Source organism: Patella vulgata, chromosome 8, assembly GCF_932274485.2.
Source record: "Patella vulgata chromosome 8, xgPatVulg1.2, whole genome shotgun sequence".
NCBI lineage: Eukaryota > Metazoa > Mollusca > Gastropoda > Patellidae > Patella > Patella vulgata.
The window spans coordinates 3896301-3919115 of record NC_065886.2 but is presented as its reverse complement, the minus strand read 5'-3'; the positions used below and the strand labels follow the sequence as shown (position 1 = coordinate 3919115).

The 22815-nt window shown below is 36.5% G+C and overlaps 1 protein-coding gene across 3 annotated transcripts; it reads right to left on the bottom strand.

Moving 5' to 3' along the window:
• Nucleotides 1-1519: 1519 nt before the first annotated feature.
• On the bottom strand, nt 1520-21224 carry LOC126831159 (protein unc-93 homolog A). Of its 3 annotated transcripts, none has more exons than XM_050561842.1 (5): nt 21122-21224; nt 10917-12973; nt 10399-10534; nt 6735-6866; nt 1520-4639 (listed from the first exon to the last, which is right to left on the bottom strand). In XM_050561842.1, the coding sequence occupies exons 2-5, from the start codon at nt 12942-12944 to the stop codon at nt 4404-4406; spliced, it is 2532 nt and encodes an 843-aa protein (XP_050417799.1). In that variant the 5' UTR covers nt 12945-12973; nt 21122-21224; the 3' UTR covers nt 1520-4403. The 3 variants fall into 3 exon arrangements, with proteins under 3 accessions (XP_050417799.1, XP_050417797.1, XP_050417800.1); XM_050561840.2 differs by lacking the exon at nt 21122-21224 and adding an exon at nt 20920-21067; XM_050561843.2 differs by lacking the exons at nt 1520-4639; nt 6735-6866; nt 21122-21224 and adding exons at nt 8689-9073; nt 20920-21076.
• Nucleotides 21225-22815: the final 1591 nt, after the last annotated feature.

Below are 22815 nucleotides of genomic sequence, written 5' to 3'. Positions count from 1 at the left end.
AAAAAATAATAATGGTCCATTAATTAGCTTAATCTATCCCGAGGTTATTTTCTAATCCTTGTGCCTAAATTATGCCCATATTATCAGTTTTGTGACGATTTCGTATGCTTGTAATAAAAGGATGGACTAAGAATCATGCGCATGATTCTTTCAAAACCTTAAAATATAAATCCTGGTTTAAGTGTTGCGGCTGGGTGTCAAGAATAGCAATACCTCCCAATGGATGTTATGATAGGAGAACGACATAGAACGCAACCTGGTGCCAATAAGATGTTGGCCAGGTCTTGACTTAGATGTGGATATGGTGCAAGGAGTTGTAAGACATATCAATCCGATAGGTACAATCTTGCAACTGCACCCATGTAGCCAACTTCATGTTTATAACGCGGAAACAGTGCAAGGGACTGTAGACTTAGTGGTCGTGGACGAAGTGGATAGAAGCATTAGTGTGTAATACAAATTCATCAAAAGTATCAATTTCTAAATTGTCTAGTATCTTCGCAACCACCAGCAACGAAAGATTTTCCAAACAATCATTGTCTCCAATGGCAGATCTAGTTGGGGCGCATCAGACTCCCCCCCCCCACACACACACACACTTCCGATATGGATTTATGACTGAAGACGTCCCTTTACAATCCATTTTTTAGAACAGGATTCAGGTCATTGGAAAATGGCATTTACTGGCTTCTAGCTCTTGAAATTTTCCGGCGTAGTCCATGCCCTATCTATGACCCGCCCTTGGTATCTTACTATGGTTTAATACTTTTCTTGATAAAAGTGGGGTTTATCGGTTATTCCGTTATATCAACTAACGATTGTTTGATTGAAAAACAATAAACCAAGTACACGAGATGGCAGATTAAATCGACTGTTATTTACCTATAGCATTTCTATACATGCTACTACCTGAGGTCAACTGTGGACTGATTAAGAAATTAAGAAATGGCATTTGACATTTTCGAGATTGTGTAATTGGATCACGCGATTAAAAGTTCAAACTTCATCACCTTAGCGCGAATAAAAACGGCCCTAAATGGATAACTGCCAGGGTTGTTAAAGTTACTAATCCGTTATTGAGTCACGACACGTAATAATGATCACATATTACGTCTAAAACATTTCAGGCCAAAATAAAAGAGAGAGAGAGAAATGGGGTTTAACGTCCACTCGACACAACTAGGTCATTTTGGGACTAACATATGGTTTAATTTTATTTCAATAATTCGCTTGCGCATAGGGGTCTTTAGCAGTGGGAGAAAACCGGAGGACCCGGAGAAAACCCACGAGGTTGGACAGGCGACCCTACTCCTTGTCACATACAACCGGGGATTCGAAACCACGCCAGTCGACTCAATGACAGTCTTTATGATACAACGCGCGCACGCTAACCATTCAGCCATCCAACCCCCCAGGCCAAAATAAAGACCACTGACAAGGGAAACACCACGCTCGAAACTCCCGATGAAACGCTGTTGGTTTTAAAGATTATGTCATGCAAATAAAGAACTACGAGAAGGAAGAAAAATAATTTGATTTTAATAGTGTGTATAAATAAATATATATAAACATACACGATAAAAAAATATGTAGATATGTACAATGGTCCATGACATAACGTTAAAATGGGTATGGCACAGGGGAATGTCTATATACATAAAAAAAACATGAAGTTATATCAATATTTGTGTATATAACTGCATAAAAATACAACTATGCAGGCTTTACAGATGATTTTTTTTTTTGTTGTTGAGTGTTCAATCGGTTTGATTAACAAAAAGGGTCGTTGCCAGGCAACGAAAGATTAACCCACAGGTTGGAGAGAGAGAGAGAGAGAGAAAGAAAGAGAGAGGGGGGGGGGGGGTAACATCCAGTCGACACAAATTAGTTCAATTCAAAAGTAACATGTTGTTCACTTTTATTTCAATAATTCGGTTGCTCGTAGGGGTCTTTAGCAATATTATGAAAGCGGAAGACCCGGAGAAAACCCAAGAGGTTAGACGAACCCTAAAGAAATTAACGGAAATTGTTGAAGTAGAATGGGCTCCTTCGTTTCGCAAATTTTAATATTACCCATATGATAACTTTTATTGCTACAGCGTTTAAAAAATTCAATAGAATTCCTCGTCTTAACAATATAAACAACATAATTCATTTTTTAAAAAGATCATTTTTCCCGGATTTCCGTTCGCGCTGTTTTGTTACCTTTCACTTGTAAAGCGCGTTGACTATTTCTTGGAAACTGAAGAAATTAGAAACAAAGTTTTGATTTACTCTTGATCTTATATAATAATTATATATGATATATGTTTATGAAAATTCCGAGTATAAATAATTAAATAGTTCACAGTAGCTAAGTAGTCCGGTTGGATTGTCCATAATAAATGCATGTCGAACGAATACATTTTCGGTAATAAAGACATTTACACTCTGTACCACGTAACTCGTTAAACAAGTTGTGGATAAGAGAAATAAACGAGAACAAACTGTGTTTACATTCCGGTCACCACACCACATATTGTAAAATATCATACAAAATATCAATAATATGTTTGTAAAATTTCGATCATTGGCACAAAATAATTGCGAAGATGTGCCAAAAATAAAACGGATAAAAGAAGGAGGTTTAAATTCTGACATACTGTAAGAACAGTATGCCAAAGAATTAGTACTTTTTGAGATATGGGGTAAAAAATAATCACAACAAAAACAACAATGTTTCATACAAGCTTCGAAGTGTGAAACCCTAATAAACACAATCATCATCAATAACATATTTTGTCTCAGAACACAACCACTGTATTTAAATAAGGATTGTGCCGAGATGCTTTTACCTATTGATATTCGAGCAATATTTATATACATACTCGAATTGCGCGAACAATGTATCACTGTCGTTGAACAATGTTTATAGATTTATAGTGAAACTTATTGATCTCTTGAAGATGCATTATGTAAGAGCTAAATTTCCTGAATGCAGATCTTTCTTTTGACCTTAAAGCGAGAATTTCATATTTTCTAAGAAAGTCAAAACATAATTATTTCTATGTCATTTGCTCAATAGGTTATCAACTCACTATTATACGACCATGGGCATTATTTCCCACCCTTAAAAATCATTGACACAGGAAATAATAACACAATTACCTCCCTTGTTTTCATATTGCCTCCATGCATTAGCTACCTTGAAACGTTGGAATTTGAAGTTGAAAATGATATTTTTGCCAATTTCTCAGCTGGCAATAGTGAATTATAGGATTAATAGGATTATTCTTTAACAAGGTAGGACGGTTTATGGATACCATCTATTTTAGGGCTTTATTTTAATAAATATTAAAAATATAACTTAAAAATATGAAATTGTAGCTTTAATGATTTAATGAAAAAATGGAGAATAACGACTTTGTTTATTGTAGTAACAACGGTAGCAATGGCAATCGAGTCAACACTGCTCTTCTAATGCCCAGTAATTTGACAGAAACTTTTAACATATTCCCTTATCATTATCTATCTTTTAACTATTATAGCGAGCACTGTCAGCTCTTTATCTAGATCTTACATACTGCATCTTTGAAGAAAATTAAAATTAAAAATATATTGCCACACTCAATTTTTATATGATAGATGTAACATTGTGTATGTTATATATATATAAAATGAACTACCCAGTAGTCGCCATGGTAGACTATAACTATACACTAGCCGCCATGCTAGATTATGACTATACATTAGCCGCCATGGTAGACTATAACTACACAGTAGCCGCCATGGTAGGCTATAACTACACAGTGGCCATGGTAAGCTATAACTATTAACAATTGCACTAGATAAAAAGTCCGGTAAACAAACACACACATATTTATATAATAGGAATAATGCATAGCATTAAATAATAAAACCTTCAAAAACGAAAGCGTTGTATATATATAGTATGAGGAGGTAACATTAACATCATTATAAACCTAAAAGGTCATAAAGAGCAAGTCGGTCGGTTTATGCCCACTGTGCATTTTAATACCCAGGTATTGGCAATTTCGGCCTTTAGGATTAATTTTATTACTTCCTTTTTGAGGTTTTTTTTCTTTTTTTTCTTTTTAGATTCTTTTTTGGCACACGACTCGGCCTTTATAGCTGTTACCCTTTCATAACTATTCAAATATAACAGGTGATTTTAGCACGTGACAAAATACCGGTAAATAAAGTAATAAAATTACCCATAATTATCTTTAATATTGTATAACAATAAAATAAAACATATATAACTATATAAAAAAAAAATAAAACGTACGATATGTTTAATATTCACCTTTAAAAAAAAAAAGATGCAGGATTTCAAAAAAAATAAAATAAAATAAAAATAAAGATCTTGAAAGGAGACAATGTTCTATACCATCATGAAGAATTTAAACTATCTCGACATCCAACTTCTTTGTTCTAGGAATGTGACGTGCTCTATAAAATTCTGACAAAAAATAACCGAGCATACCAACCACACACGCAAAGCCAAGTATGTAAATTTTGGTCATCATACAGAAGCCTTGAGCGTAACTAAAAGATATAGTGATACCTAACCCCTGAACAATTCGTAAGCCGGTATAACCTTCTTCATAATTGTCAGGGAACAACACACCAACCAACGCTGAAAAAGAAAATGCTTGGTCGTTTATATGTTCACCCTTTTAGTTATCTTTAAATAATGCTTTTGAATAGGGCGGACCACGGCTAAATTCTTACAGCAAACAATCTGATTAAAATACAGATCTATATCTCGTTTCGTTTTTTTTTTTATACTTTCGCTGATCAGTTGTGGCGTGGGTCGAGTCAGAGGTCATACGAGCGGCTGTTGACCCTATGACGTTAGACATGTGATTAACCAATCAGCGTTGATGTTTCTACTAGGACACCCACAGTTCCGTGCATCGCACGCCAAAAATTCGCTGCAACAGATCGTTTCATTGGCTAATCCCTCACATCAATCAGAACACGGGTTATATAACAACTCTTCCCTATCCTAGTGTAGTGAAGCCAAGTAAAACGAAATTTTGAACAATAAAAAGATAGGTTGCCACGCAACGAAACATACGCCCGAGCAGTCAACAAGAGTTGTCGCATATTTTTTCTATTGTCGGTAATGAAACATTTATAATACACTAAAATCAGATTAAGAGTAACAACTCATTAAGTCATTAAGTAATTATCCGAAAATCATTAGAAATTGTTTGGCTTTTAGTTCTGCCCCTTGCTAACGTTTAATATACGAAACATTTAATATCATGGATTTAGCTGTTCAAGTTATCAAAATTCATTGAAAATCAATATACTTGTTCGTCTCAAGACCTTAAACTCTGTTTATCAATCTAAAGTCAATCCGATGATAACTTTAGTCTCTAGAGCATCCACAAGTGATCAAGAGCCATAACTCTGGTAGTAATTATCGGAAATCATTGAAAACCACTGGGTTTTTTCGTATCACGACCTTAAACACTGTGTATAAATCTGAAGTCAATCGGATATTAACTTTAGTCTCTTGCGCGTCCACAAGATATTTCAAAGTGATCAAGGGCCATAATTAGCGTATATCGTTGAAAATCAATAGGATGCTTCGTCGCATGGCCTTAAACACCGTGTATAAATTCCAAGTCAATCGGATATTAACTTTAGCCTCTAGAACGCCCACAAGATTTTTCAAAGTGATCAAGGGTCATAACTCTGGTAGTAATTATCACCGTATATAAATTTAAAGTCAATCGGATATTAACTTTACTCTGTAGAGCGTCCACAAAGATTTTTCAACGAGATCAAGGGCCATAACTCTGACAGTAATTATCAGATATCGCTGAAAAGCAATATGCTTCTTAATCCGATGACCTTAAACACTGTGTATAAATTTAAAGTCAATTGGATACGATTAAGGGTCATAACTCTGGCAGTAATTATCGGAAATCGCTGAAAATCATCAGGCTTTTTCATCTCACTAATGTTAACAACATATATCAATTTCAATCAGATGATAAATGTAGTCTGTAGAGTGTTCACAAGAAATTGTGGACGACGTACGGACGAGGCGACGGCAATATACGACCACATTCCCAATGTGGGCGTATAAAAACGAAATGAAATAAGATCTATTGTTTGATCAGATTGTACAGAAAACACACATTATAAATTATAACTAGCCTACCTTTGTTAATGTTGTGGGGCGAAGTAAAATACGTCTACAAATACCTAATCAATCTTTGGTAATCATGTCCAAACACTAATGTTTTGTTCACACATAATTCTATTACAAAAAGTCAACAAAACTGTCACGAAAAGGTGGGAGAAAGAGAACATTGCTATCAATAGGTGTACACCATGAATTCAGGGGAGGCAATCCAGCATTAGACTAGTAATCTTTGTAGAGAGAGAGAGAGAGAGAGAATGGGGTTTAACGTCCACTCGACACAAACCAGGTCATTTCGGGACTAACATATGGTTCAATTTTATTTTAATAATTCGCTTGCGCGTAGGAGTCTTTAGCAGTGGGAGGAAACCGGAGGACCCGGAGAAAACCGACAATCGAAACCACTCAGTTGACTCAATGACAGACCTTATGATACAACGCGCACACGCTAACCATTCGACCATCGAACTCCTTGTACGGGATTTGGTGATTTGTCATGATTTTGAGATGTACTTATAAATAACTATAGCCGTCTTGTTTATCTAAATACAATGACACGCCCTTTACTTACCCGTTGTCTGGGATAACCATATACCATCTGCCAGACCCCAACCACCCATTAGTAAGAAATAAACATAAAGCTTGGCAGGGTCGGGTTTCCATAGAGCCATAAACAATAACAATCCCAGGTTAACAACAGATGCTACAATACATAGAAAAAAAAACAATTTGTTAATCGTTAATTCTAAACCTCACCAGACCTGTAATATGAGAAATAAATATACTACACAAAACAGAGGCAGCAATATGTTTAATATGGTTCTTAATTACTCTCGTGTATATATGGATACAGGAACCTTGATGTTGAAAAAAAGGGTTTTTATTCTATCTATAATGAAAGACTGGGTTCCCATGTTTTTAAATGTATACATGAGTAATCACTCTATGTAATATTAAACAAAATAAACCTATTTGCTCCTGGATTTCATTAGTTATAAGAATAAGTACATATATTTATAAAAAAAAACACGGCATGGATTTGCTAGATGTTCAGATTCATAATTGTTGTATTTGTCGTGTCCAAAATAAAATGAAATTGTAATTAGCTTTCTTCATATAATTACAGAATATTTTTAAAATTTGTATTGTTTTTATTTATTCCATTGTTTACTTCATACAACAATAATTAAAGACAACAATTTAAAGACTTGTAAACAGTGTACTACATTTTATATATTATATTATATAATAACTGTTTTCAATTCTATAAATTATTGTCTAATGATCAACTTGTTAATGGAGTATCAGAAAAGCTGATCTTAAAAACTGACCATATTCCATGAACAAGCATTATAATTGAAAATAATTCTCATACACACCTCACACTAAAGACAGGGCTATGCGTAAAACTTACCTCAATGATAATATTTGACTTTACAATATGCTCGATATATTTACTTATTCAGTAATATATTTATATTATTATCACTACCGATATTCCCTGATTTTAAAAACCGTTCTTGATTCCATACACACATTTCATTCATTAACAATGCAAATAACCAAGTTCAAAAAATACCAATTACTTGCTAAAATATTCAGATGTATTAAAATATAGATAATTTAGTGATTTATTAGAATATGGATAATTTAGTGTTTTACTAGAATATCGATAATTTAGTGTTTTACTAGAATATGGATGTATTTTGCATTGTCAGTCAGATTCATACACACACCAAACATTATAAATATAGATATATATATGCAAATTCTTTCATTTTTATAGATCAATTTACTGTTCTTTGTTTTCGTTTTTGTAAAACTAACTTTATATAATTTTGAAATAACTGGTAAACCAAATATACTTGTCATTAAGATAAACAAATTAATAAAATGAATGAATGTGCTAATATAACATACAAGATACGAGGGCTGGATGAAAAGTTCTAAGCCTGAATAGGTTGGATCAATAGGGTTGAAACAAACTTTTGCCACCAACAAGTACAATCATAGAATGAATCATGTCAGCTGGGAACGACTTTCTTTTTGAGAGTGGCTGAAGAAAATTTCTTCCTGACCGGCATCCCGGCTTTGCAACATCGTTGGCAAAAGTGTGTACTCCTCGAAGGGGACTATGTAGAGTAATAAATGGAAACCATCGACTTTTTACATGCCTTTCACAGATAGGCTTAGAACTTTACTGTCGGCCCTCATAAATATAACCCTTATATTGAGGTTATTATATACATCAGGTTTGTTTTCAAAAGCCTCGAATGTTTCTCCCTAAATTTTAAAGTTTTAGATACACAAACCAATGAATGATCAAATATAATGAATTTGGAGAGGAGGCTTGCTGTATATTTTGAAAACACTTAATTCTGAACAATTAGCAAACCATACGAATCAGTTTTCAAACAATATTTTGAAATGCTATAAAAACATGAGTTGTTTCCCCTGTCTATATCCCAACCGTTAACCCTTTGTTGTGAATGGTGTCTTTAAACCTTGAATGTAATTTTTGTTAAAAAAAAAAGAATAGCTGCTTTTGTTAAGAGTAGTAGTTCTATAACTCTTACAAAGACTGGCTTCGTTTCATTTGGCCATAAACATGTGAACTTCAAACTCAGAGGGGTCACTGCAAACTACCTACCACTGCTGCACCAATGACCCCTCACGTATACTTACTGAATTCGTTAATACCAACCATTTAATGTGAAGTATTCTAGTAATTAAACAACAAATAATGATGTTTAATATCGTCTTGTTAACAGGTCAGAGTGAATGGCTACGTTCACACATAATAACACAAGGTCGGCTATTTTATATAGGGTGCAGGCGACTTCTCACACCATCTGGTACGCCTGCGATAAACATCGCCCTGTTAATCAAATATAATATTTGATCATGGTACTGAAAACACAAAATTGTAAGGAAATGAAAGCAAAATTAAACTGGCTAAGCACAAGGCTATCTGGTCATCCCCAACTTGACAGTGGTCAGTATTCTGTCCTCGATAGCTAAAAAATAAATATATACTTTATATCATAATTACGGTAAGTTTAACATAAAGAACTATAGACTATCAGGTAGCGTAACATACACCAACAGAAACCAAGCCGTCTGTGCAGCCGACAAAGGTTGTGCCGTATTTCAATTATGGACGTATAACAGCACAGTAAGTTTCTGATGATAACACAAAATGAAGGACAACACGTAATCAGCTAATAAATATTGCTGGTCCAAGTTATCGGAAATTGTTCATATTAACAACGTATCAATTTCAAACCAATCGGAAAATAATTTTAGCCACTAGAGGGAAAAATATTTTTTAAAAGGGAGCAAGGCCAATAAGTCCTAAAGTAATTCTATACTCCTATGGCTCATGAACATACCACTGTACCAATCAAATGATAAAATCAGATTTAAAATTTATCAAAGTGACCAAGGGCCATAACTCTAGTAGTAATTATCAGAAATCGCTGAAAGTCAATAGGAGTCTTCGTTTCATGACCTTAAATATTCTGTATAAATTTAGAGTAATTCTTCGTCTCATGTCCTTGATTACTGGGCATAAGTTTAATGTCAATCGGATGATAACTTTAAGAGCGACCACAAGCATTTGTGGATGACAGACGGGCGGGCGGGTGGGACGACAATATACTACCACATGTCAATGTGAGCGTATAAAACTAAAAGTAAACCTTGAAATTGTGTTCTGTGAGAACTGACAGTATTTACGTTCATCTAGTAACAAGACTATAAATTATAAAAACAAAACAAAAATAAATAAAACGAGAGAGAGAGAGAGAGAGAAATGGTGTTTAACGTCCACTCGACACAAACTAGGTCATCTCGGGACTAAAATATGGTTCAATTTCATTTAAATACCCGGAGAAAACCCACGAGGTTGGACAGGCCACCCTACTCCTTGTCACGTACAACCGGGTATCGAAACCACACCAGTTCACCCACTGACAGACCTTATGATACAACGCACACGCGCTAACCAGTCGGCCATCCAACCACCTTTAAAAAAAACGACATGCGTCCATATATTGTATAGTCTTTTAACTAAAACAATGATGGATAAATTACCATAGACATTATGGTGTTCCTATACTAGTTCATGTTCGTTGCTTTAATAATTGAAAATGCTGAATTATGTTGAATATAAAGTTACACAATTTAAAATAATATACATAAATAGAGATATGCAGAACATAGGAAATACCTACCAAAACAAAGTATCGCTGTTCTCCCAACTAATTTGTTTAGTGCTCCGGTTAAATAAGATCCTATGCTAGCACATACTCCTAGACATACCATAGTATAGCCCACCATATGAATACCCAATGGACACGTTACAAAGGCCTATAATAATAATAATAACAATAATAATAATACACTAGTAAGAAGAATGTTACTGAATTTCAAAGATTTCTTACGATATGCTCGTAACCTACAACCCACCACGTGAAAAGAAGATTGCTTCATTTCGTTCACATTCACAATTATTGTTTCCAACGGAACACGCATAAAAGAACGTACGTGTTTCTCGAGACAACAGCAATAATGTTATAAATCAATGCGCATTAAAATGGACATATTTTTAAAAAAAACCCACATGTTTGCTAGGAGATAAGCAGTACTGATGTAAATATGCACACAATTCTTAAACACTCCGGTGCTACATGTAGGGTACACGCGAATAACTATAACCTATGTGTGTGTGCATGGATGGGTGTATACATACCTTGAGCATGTCGGCGGTAGCAAATCCTACTTCCATAGAACTGTAGAGAAACAATGGCACCAGAAACAGGAACTGGGGGGTGATGAGAAATTTAAAAACTGCTTTGAGACGAGTGTCCACTATTTTGAATGTTAAAACCGATCGGCATACTATATCTTTGTTTAATGGTTCCAACCAAAAGGCAGTTACAACCACAGCAATTATCACAAATACTCCATATACACTGAATAAAATATACTTAGTCATATCTGTGACGGGAGTTTCAGCAGTCGGCATTTCATAGTAATGGCAGTGTGAGGAACCACACAGGTGGAGATGGCATGTGGAACTGACATTGTTATAATCACTAGACGTTACATTATTTACATCGTATGGATATGACGTATTTTGTACATTTATTGGTACGATTCCATCCACAGTTGTCGAGTCTTTGTTGGTCATGAGTACCACGGAAGCGATAAGATTACCAAAGATCATCGAGGCCTGCCAGAAAAAACATATTATTCCAAAATATTTGGAGGAAACTGAATCGAAGTCTTCTTGGTGTTTAACAGAATGTCCACGGGCTAAACATGTCACGTACGTGCTCATTGCATTCCACAATATAGCTAGAGAGAATCCCTGAAGACCTGAGGTAATCCCCATCAACCAGATATTAGGGTATATATTACAGATAATATATAATAATTGTGGAATTAAGCTGTACAAGAAACACTTTTTAGGTTGAACGTGCTGGACGATGACAGAGCTGAATATACTAACTACCATAAACATAACATTACTACAGATGAGTGAGATCATACCAACACCTCCTTCATGGTTAATGCTACTCTGAAGATTACGCACCGATCCAATAGCAATGTTCATAAAGGCCAAAGCAATACCAATTGCTAAAAGACTTCTCATGTATTTGTTGCTGGGTATAATATCTTCTGAATTGCATATTTTCTTTATCAGTTCATTATCTGGTGACGTACCATCGCTAATTATATCTTTATCACCAAATCCAGGAAACAGTAACGGTTGGGAAGATTTGTGGTCATTGAAAAACATGGAACCTGCATGATGTAATGCGCCAAATTTAGAGATATCCGGAACAGAATGGATAAGGGGGTCGATAAATTCTTGTTTATCATGGATTGTCTGAGTTTCTAGATCTAATGCTGTCATATCTAGTAGAGTTAAAATCTCACATTTAGAAGTCGTTTCTTTAATATGTGATTCATCATTTGCTACAGACACTTCATGGTGAGAATATGTTTCACTTTCATCGCTGATAGAGATGAGATATTTACTACTATCAACACTAGATACTGTATCCATATATTCAGTGTTGTCAAATGTATCCGATGGGATATCGCCTATGGAATCTTGACTGAGATTTTCCAATGGGATATCGCCTATAGAATCCTGACTGAGATTTTCCAATGGGATATAAGCTATGGAGGAATCTTGACTGAGATTTTCCAATGGGATATAGGCTATAGAAGAATCTTGACTGAGATTATCGCTACTAACTAGAATATTATCATTCCAATTGCCGTTTACGTTATCCTCATAATAAACGTCATCAGCAACATGATAATTGTCAACGTTGGTTAATGCGAATGTGAGATTCGGCTCCTTATAGTCATTGCTAATGTTACCATTCACCATGTCAACAGTATATAAACTTGATCCACATTGTTCTATGTTGATGTTCAGATGTTGGTTATCAAGACCATTGGTTATTATATTATCGTCAATTAGTTCACCTGAACATGGATATTCCTGTTGAATTGGGTTAGTCTGTTCATTTAATAGTATCATAGTTTCTTCTGATATTGTAGACGGGCTAATACCATGGGCTACTTGTAAATCATTAGGAGACAAGTATGATGTCATGTTTACGTCATCAGTAGAATATAATGACGTATATCCTGAACTAAATCCTGGATCAGGAGGCGGTAATATATGAGAATTTTGTTGAATACCAACATGTACCATTTGCTTAGGTTCACACTCTTCAGATTCTGTCTGTGTAACCATTTTGAAGATTTTCACCAATTAGTTATCACCTGTAAAAAATAACAAAACCTCTTATTTGTCTATCCCCAAGGCGCATTGCTAATATATGCCCCAAGTCTTCACAAAGCCCGAGTCCCTTTGAAGTCGCCAGTTCATCAAATGAGCCAGCAATTCATAGGGAATAAGGTAAGTTAGAGTTATGCCCCTTCGCCGCGGGTCATCGATGCGACTTAAGTGGGACTCAGTCCGAGTCACGGGACTCGAGTTTCCACCCCTGTATGCATGACAGCACCACAAAGGCAAAATTGGTATCAAATTACTGGACACTGTAAGATCGCGTGTCTCTCATATCAATGAATGGACAAAGATAGATTGTCAAGCAACGAAACATACGCCCACAGCAGTCAACATCGTCCGGAGTGTCAATAAAGATTTCGCATTCTGAATGGTTAGCGCGTGCGCGTTGTATCCTAAGGTCTGTCATTGGGTCAGCTAACGTGGTTTCGATTCTCATGTACGTGACAAGGAGTAGGGTTGCCTGTCCAACCTCGTGGGTTTTCTCCGGGGCCTCAGGTTTCCTCCCACTACTAAACATCCCTACACTCAAGCGAATTATTGAAGTAAAATTGAACCATATGTTAGTGACGAAATGACCTAGTTTGTGTCGAGTGGACGTTAAACCCCATCTCTCTCTATCTCCAATTACTGTGTTCACAAGATTCTACAAACTGAAACAAGGGCCGCAAGTCTATTAATTAAGGGAATTTAATGAAATTAAATAGATCAGTTAATCAGTTCACTTGATTTTGTACAGGGGCTATAAGTCTAGCAGTAACTAACGGATACTATTAAAATTCAATATGGTTCTTCCTTTCACTAATTTGAATAAATCTCGTAACCTTTAAACATGGGATGATAACTTTTGTCGTTTGAGCTTTAAAAACATTAGAAGTAATGAACGAAAATTGTTAAATAGGATTCCTCATCTGACTAAACTTTCAAAACTTTAACAATAACGAACGAAAATCGTTAAAATAGGATTCTTCATCTGATTAGTTTGGATAAATCTCGTAACCTTTAAAGATAGGTTGCCAGGCAACGAAACATACGCCCACATCAGCTATATCGTCCGGGCAGTCAACAGGAGTTGTCGCATATTTTTACTTTTTTCGGTAATGAAACATTTATAATACATTAAAATCTGATTAAGAGTAACAACTCATTAAGTAATTATCAGAAAACCATTAGAATTTGTTTGGTTTTTATAAAGTTCTGCCCCATTCTAACGTTTAGTATACGAAACTTTTAACATCGTGGATTTAGCTGTTCAAGTCATAAAGATTCATTGAAAATCAATATACTTGTTCGTCTCAAGACCTTAAACTCTGTGTATCAATCTGAAGTCAATCGGATGATAACTTTAGCCTCTAGAGCGTCACAAGATTTTTCTAAGTGATCAAGGGCCATAACTCTGGCAGTAATTATCCGAAATCGTTGAAAATCAATATGAGTCTTCATCTCATGGCCTCAAACACTCAATCGGATATTAACTTTAGCCTCTAGAGCGTCCACAAGATTTTTCAAAGTGATCAAGGTCCATAACTCTGGCAGTAATTATCGGAAATCGCTGAAAATCAATAGGATTCTTCGTCTCATTACCTTAAATACTGTGTATAAATTTAAAGTCAATCGGATATTGACTTTGACCTCTAGAGCGTTCACAAGCAATTGTGGACGCCGGACGGACGGACGGGGCGACAAAAATATACGACCACAATTCAATGTGGGCGTATAAAAATCGGATGATAACTTCTGTCGTTTGAGCTTTAAAAACTTTAACAGTAATGAAAGAAAATCGTTAAATAGGATTCTTCATCTGACTAATTTGGATAATACACATATATTTAATAGAGATCGGCTGATAACTTTTGTCTCTAGAGCGTGCACAAGATACTACAGATGAAAGACGGGACCATAATCAACTAACGGAAATTGGCAGAATTCAATTGGCTTCTTCGTTTAACTAATTTATATAATGCATAAACTTATGATACAAATCTCACACTTGTGTCGCTAATAGCCTGCACAAGATTCTACCAAGTGAAACAAGGGCCATAAATCTACAGGTGATTAACGAAAATTGCTGGAATTCAAGAGGCTCAAAAATATAAGCAACGAATATACCTTTTTAAACGATCGAATGAATGTAGTTTGTAGAGGGTCAAATTCACAAATTGTGAATCCCGCGACATGGGCCTAACTATGAATTTTATGACCAGAGGACAATATAAGATCGGTTGTCAGACCGTGAAATTAGTTGAAATTGTTGAACTCCATCAGACATCTGATTTGAACAACGCACTTTAATTACATACAGATCAGATGACAACTTTTGTTCCTACAATAGTCAAAGGGTCATTCAAGAAGTAACAAGCCAACAGTGAAGCTGATGTCCCGCGCCGAAATACCAAAATAAATAGATCACACATATTAATTAATCGCACATTTATTTTTTTCAAAAGTATCAAGAAATCAAACAGATTATCAACTATACACCAAGTTTCATCACTCTCTATCAGATAGAATCAAAGTTATCTCTGTTTAGCTTTAGCTCGAAATGTTGATCATTGAACTCAGTCTTGACATTCACCTAATGAACATCTACATCAAGTTTAAACATTCTAACTCAATTAAAAGCAGAGTTCTTATGTTCCAAAGCCTCGACCAATCAAATTGCTTATCGATCTTTAGCCTAAGCAGAAAATTCTCATCATGAAACTTGGTCAATGTAATGATATAATGAATCTATACTCGGAGTTTCACCACTCTCACTTAATTAAAACCAAAGTTATTGACCCCAAAGCATCAACCAATCAGATTGCTTATCTCTGCTTACCCTACGCAGACAATGTTTATCATCGAACTCCATCAAGGCATTCATCTAATGAACGACTACACCAAGTTTGAACATTCTACCTCATCTAGAAGGAGAGTTATTGTGTTCCAAAGTCTCGACCAATCAAATTGCTTATCGCTCTGCTTTCCCTAAGCAGAAAATGCTTATCATGGAACTTAGTGACGGTATTGATGTGATAAAACTATACACCAAGTGTCCTCACTCTCACTTAATTAGAACTAAAGTTATCGTGCCCCTAAGCATCAACCCATCAAATTGCTTATCTCTGCTTACCCTAAGCAGAAAATTCTCATCTTCGAACTCCATCAAGGCATTCACCTTATAAATACCTACGCCAAGTGTGAACATTCTAGCTCAATTAGAATGAGAGTTATTATGTTCCAAAGTCTCGACCAATCAAATTGCCCATCGCTATGCTTACCCTGAGCAGACAATACTCATTAACGAACTTAGTCAAGGTATTGATGTAATAAAACTGTATACCAAATTTCATCACTCTCACTTAATTAGAACTAAAGTTATCGTGCCCCAAAGCATCAAAAAATCAAATTGCTTATCTCTGCTTACCCTAAGCAGAAAATGCTCATCTTCGAACTCCATCAAGGCATTCGCCTAATAAAACACCTACACCACGTTTGAACATTCTAGCTCAATAAGAAGGAGAGTTATTGTGTCCCAAAAAGGGTGACGGACAGACAGACAGACAGACGGACGGACAGACCGACGGACGAACCCATTTTAATAGTCCTCTGCTTTCTTTGAAAGGCGGGGGACAATTAACGGAAATGCAATAGGCGTCTTCAATTCAAAGCAGATCGCGTGTTAAAAAGGTATTATGCAAGACCTAAATCTTCATAAGTCTTTATTCGTGGCTTCAGCAGCGTCGGATCCAAAAGGGCACCCCCCCCCCCTCCTTCCCTTCCCAGCTACATAAAGAAAAGTGTATAAAAACACGTTTTATGAGAAGACAAGTGTCACGGTCGTGTGCTTTATCCTTTATAATCAGATGGTTGGATGAGATGGGCATTCAAAGCGCGAGATAATGATATAGACATATGCGGTATCACAATTATTGCTTTGCATCAATGAATTTGGATGACATTGTGATCGTATTAATTCATAATAAAAATTGAGGTCAACTCGGGGTGTTGGATTTCTCTCTTTAAAAAGCTCAATGTGTATGTATGCCTACGTAATTTGGAGACGATGATGGCATCAACAGTCAACAGTCAAATTTCATTAAAAGGACCCTGGTAAACCACATCCTGCAACAATTCCAGACTGGGGGCGCGGTGGGGTGCAAGAAAGCAGGGAAATGATTACCATTCTTGTTAAAATTCAATAGAATATGTCGTTTGACTACGCTGAACACTGACTATAAATTTCAAGCAAATCAGATTATAATGTTGGTTGCCAGGGGGCACTTGCTCGGTTTTTACGAAGAGAGAGGTGGCCATCTGCAAACAGCATAATATAAAATTTTGAATAGATTAGATGATAAGCGTAGTCCGTAGACGAATGGCGGATGGGCGACCATATACCACCACATTTCCATATAGGACGTACAGATGGACCGCATTACACTTACACAAGACAAACCCTTCGACACGACACAATATACAGACCTTTCAAACAAACATGGGTTATTCGAAAGCGTCCAATGCGCTATACAGTGAGCATATAAAAAAAGCAAACCAGCGGCTGCCAGGCAGGATACGCCCACATTTTGCAAGAGATGGACAGAGAACAAACTAAACAAAGGTATGTTGCCAGGCAACGAAACATACGCCCACAGTAGCTAAATCGTCCGGGCATACAACACGTGTTGTCGCATATTTTTACTTTTTTTTGGTAATGAAAAATTTATAATACACTAAAATCTGATTAAGAGTAACAACTCATAAAGTAATTATCAATCTTAAGTCAATCGGATGATAACTATAGCCTCTAGAGCGTCACAAGATTTTTCAAAGTGATCAAGGGCCATAACTTTGGCAGTAATTATCGCAAATTGCTGAAAATCAATAGGATTCTTCGTCTCATGACCTTAAACACTGTGTATAAATTCAAAGTCAATCGGATATTAACTTCAGCCTATAGGGCGTCCACAAGCAATTGTGGACGCCGGACGGACCGACGGCCGAACGGGGGCGACGACAATATACGGCCACATTTCAATGTGGGCGTATAAAAAGCTATTCTCGTAACATCAAGGGCCATAATTCAGGAAGGTACGATCAGATATGCGCAAATATCGACAAGAACCAAGATCTTTCGGTTATAAACATGCATTTTAAGTTTCATTAAAATCAGATCAAAATTGTGATCTCTAGGGGGGCCACAACCTTGATATACCAAATGCTTACACCATTTGCGCAGAGAGGCGGCCATTTTGTCCGGTAGTCTTCGTCCGATTTTCACGAAATTTGACTTCTTGCGGACCACAAGCTAAAAACGCGATTTGTCGTACAATCAGGGGCCATAATTCAGGAAGTTACGATCCGATATGCGAGACTATCGACAGGAACCAAGATCGTTGGGTTATAAACATGCATGCCAAGTTTCATCAACATTCGGTGAAAATTGTGACCTCTAGAGATTCCACAACTTTGATATACCATATTTTTACACTATTAGCGTACGAGAGGCGGCCATCTTGTCCCGCAGTTTTGGTCCGATGTTCACGAAATTCGAACTCAACCATCATTAGGGTGTAACGGGGATATATTCAAACGGTTTTTTTTAAACTGGATAAAAACTGTTACCTCTAGAGGGACCACAGGCTTAATTTTCATACGATCAAGATCCATAATTGAGGAAGTTACGATCCAATATGCGCGAATATCGAAAGGAACCAAGATCTTTGGGATATACGCATAAATTCAAGGTTGCATCAAAATCGGAAAAAAGATTATGGCCTCTAGAGGGTCTACAACCTTGATATACCACATATTTACACCATTTGCGTTATACGAGGGGTGGCCATTTGGTCCCTCAGTTTTGGTCCGATTTTCACGACAACGGTTATATATCCACACGGTTTTTTAAATCGGATAATAATTGTGACCTCTAGAGGGACATCAAGCTAAAAACTCAATTTTTCGTACAGTCAAGGGCAATAATTCAGGCAGTTACGATCCGATATGCGCAAATATCGACCGGAACTAAGATCTTTGGGGTTATAAACATGTATTTCAAGTTTCATCAAAATCGGATCAAAATTGTGAGCTCTACCATATTTTTACACTCTCTGCGTACGAGGGGCGGCCATTTTGTCCGGTAGTTTTCGTCCGATTTTCACGAAATTCGAACTCAACCGTAATTAAGGTGTAACGGTGATATATTCAAACGGTTATTTTAAGTCGAAATAAAATTGTGACCTCCATAGGGTCCACAAGCTAAAAAAACGTGATTTTGCGTACAATCAGGGGCCATAATTCAGGAAATTACGGTCCGATATGCGCGAATATCGAAAGGAACCACGATCTTTGGGTTATAACCTTATATTTTAAATTTCAACAAAATCAGATAAAAATTGTGACCTCTCTAGGGTCCACAAGCTAAAAACGCGATTTTTCGTACAATCAGGGGCCATAATCCATGAAGTTCCGGTCCGATACATGCCAATATCGAAAGGAACTGATAAACCTATATTTCAAGTTTCGTTCAAATCGGAAAAAATTGTGACCTGTAGAGTGTCCACAAACAACTGTAGACGGAAAGGGGTGACGCAAAATACGTCTACATGAAAATGTGGGTGTATAAAAACCTTTACACTGTATAACATAACTGGCGCGTTAACACTACTCTATTGCGTGTTTGCCGATCACGCACCGTCGCCGCGATCCACCCCATCATATGTGGTAACAAATTAACCAGTATGACACCGTCAATGTTTGAGATCATCGAATTTGGGCCACGAGCGTATTTAACGCTTCGTTAGCGCGCTCCACGCCCCAAATATGTGATATCTAAATAACTAACAGGACTCTGTTAAAGGGACCATCCCGATTTTAACAGAGTATTAGAAATGAAATTTAAGCGCCAAAATATAGAGGAATAAAATATTTACCTTAATTGTCTCAAAATTTCAGAAATGAAATTTAAGCGCCAAAATATAGAGGGGTGATGTATCTACCTTGTCTCAAAATTTCAGCTCAAAATATTGAGTCGTTTGGACGTGAACGTCAAAACCGTTTATCCGGTTTCTCTGATCATTCCTTTTCATTGGGTGACCTGATAATCTATTGCCGTTCCTTTACAGGTCTATACAGTGCATAACCCACGTTCTGTACTTGATAACGAAAGGTAAATTCCACCTACACGTTATTTTTATAAAATAAAATCTGGTTTTATCCAGACACCATATAATACAGCTTGGGACACCGGTCTACATTCCTGAGGAAGACTGACGGGTTTAATTTGTTTGATGACGTATCATATATATATATATATTGAGTTAGTTGCTCGGCCCTAAGGTAGAGGATTTTAAGGGCTTTTAACACATAATTAAGCAGTTTTATTCTCCACAATATAATCAAGATTGGCCCTTTTAGGCCATCGAATTTTGGCACAGGGCGACTTTGTTCCCCGCACGGATTTGGGCCACGGGCGAATTATACCCCTGTCGAAATTGAGCCGGGTATCCTAGTTAAAACACATGCGTCTTACTGATCCTGACCCTGTTAATGTTTCAGGCCATCGAATTTGGGTCCCGTAAAAATTTCTTCCCCGGACGAATTTGGGCCACGGGCGAATTATGTCCCTGTAGAAATTGGGCCCTGGGCGAAGCCGTATATTAGTTAAAACGCCTGAGTCTCACTAAATAATCCACTTAATACAGATGACAAAATTCTAGGGCAATATCTGACATATCGATTCCTTATTGTAAACAACAACAAATGAATAATTTAAACACGATCGAATGATCTATAGAAATTTCACCCGAAATGGTGGACAACGGACAGACAGGGGTGACGGGAAATATACGACTACATTCCTGAGAATACAATACGCGGAACAATAACCTTAATCCACGACCAGTGACTTATCACAGTTAGAAATGATAAAATAAATTACCTAGCTGTCTTAAACCATGGCACAACACCAGCTAAAACCAGTTTTATCCTGCTAGTGGTCTGTTCAATGTATCAAACTGGTATTCATCGTCTGCTTTTATCCAGTTAAGCTAGCCATGTATGGAATGTTTCATTTTAATACCTTGAACATCGAGATTTATTAAAATTATTTAGGAAATGGCATAAGAAAAAGTATAACTTACATTGACGGTGAAGTTGTTCTTGATTTAATCTCCGTTAACCTCTTTGTTCTTCGTAGCAAATGTCATCTAAAATTACGGGGTCGATGTAAATGGAAGAGAAAAGATGAATCAGGCTGTGAGATTTTATTAAATTAGATTATATGGAAATGTTTTCTGTTGCATTGATAAACAAAACGGAGTTTAAAACACATATTTGTATTCCAAATAAGATTTATAATTAATATATATGCTTTAACAGTTACGTTTTTGTTTAACAGTAAACATCTAACCTACCCAACGACCCAATAATGGACTCTTCCATTTGAGGTTATTTGCATTGGTCCACTGAAAGAACACATACCATATGACGTCGATGAGCGCGTGCGTCTATTTATGTTGACTGGGAAATTGATCAGCAATCGATATGTTACGGTTCAAGTTGCCCTGAGCATGTATCGAGCTGGTTTATATATAGAACATTTAGTAGTTTCGAGAGGATGTAAGATTATTTCAATTTAAACAAGGCGATCCCCTGCATAGTTTGTCGCTTGATGTCGAGTATTTTGTGGGTCCTCTCGTAGTTTTAGAGTTAGATGTGAGTTATTAAGGATTGAAAGTGAAATGAAATGAAATGGGGTTTAACGTCCTACTGTTCTGTGCCGACTTGGCTAATGAAGACAAGCATACGCCATACAGTGTGCTATGAGGGAAACTGCCCGGGCAGCGACACTATGGCCAAGGATCTTTTACGTGCACGCCAATGCAATTTAAAGGATTGGATTTCAAATAATTATCTTAACCCATTCAAGAGCGTATGACTGTATTTTTTTAAACCTTAACAATAACGCGACGGCTTTGTTTATTAAACGTTAAAAGATCATAATATCAAGTTTATTACTTCTTAATAAAATGTCCTTTCTCTTGATTATCTGTAAAACGACGATGGGTGAACAAAATAAAGCACAAAACTTACGTCAAATCTGTATGCTGACTATATTATACAGCGTGCTTGATTAACTTATTACATCACTTTCGGTTTTACTAAAAATTATTTCCTCGCTTACAGGAAATTATTCCTGGTCCAAAAATAAAAATGACGTCACCTGGCGCCATATTATATGATGACAGAGATGTGTAATAGTCGTACGAAGGCCCATTAATGCCAAATAAAAAATAATTTTAATCCGTTTGAACGAGTTCGTATCTCGTTTGAACGAATTAATTATCTCGTTTACTAACGGTCTGTTTATAACGCTAAGTGAAAGATGAAATTTGTTTTGATTATTACCGACTAATTTGTTGTCATGTCGTGTGGCTTAGTGACATTGCAAACTAGCGACTTTCACTCGGCAAACCCCAGCAGATTCCAATACCCTACATCTAGCCTCGGCTGTACGTCGAAGTGAAGTCCGCCATATTACCAACGGCGTCGCCCATGACGACGCCTTTGAAGAATGTTTTATCATACAAAGATTTCAAAGTTTTTCTTTCAAGTTTATCCGATTTTCTTGAGACAAGTGCAAGTTTGCACTGAAAATTCTACACACTCTTCGAACGATGTAATTGTGAGAACGTCTTTCTAAAAGCGGCAAGTTTTCCTAATAAGTAAACTGGTGCCGCATCGCAATTGTATAGGCGTAGGTACATCGTCATAGAGCCGAGGGTAGGGTGCCAGAATCCGCCGAGGTTTGCCGAGTGTAGCGACTTTGCGTAAC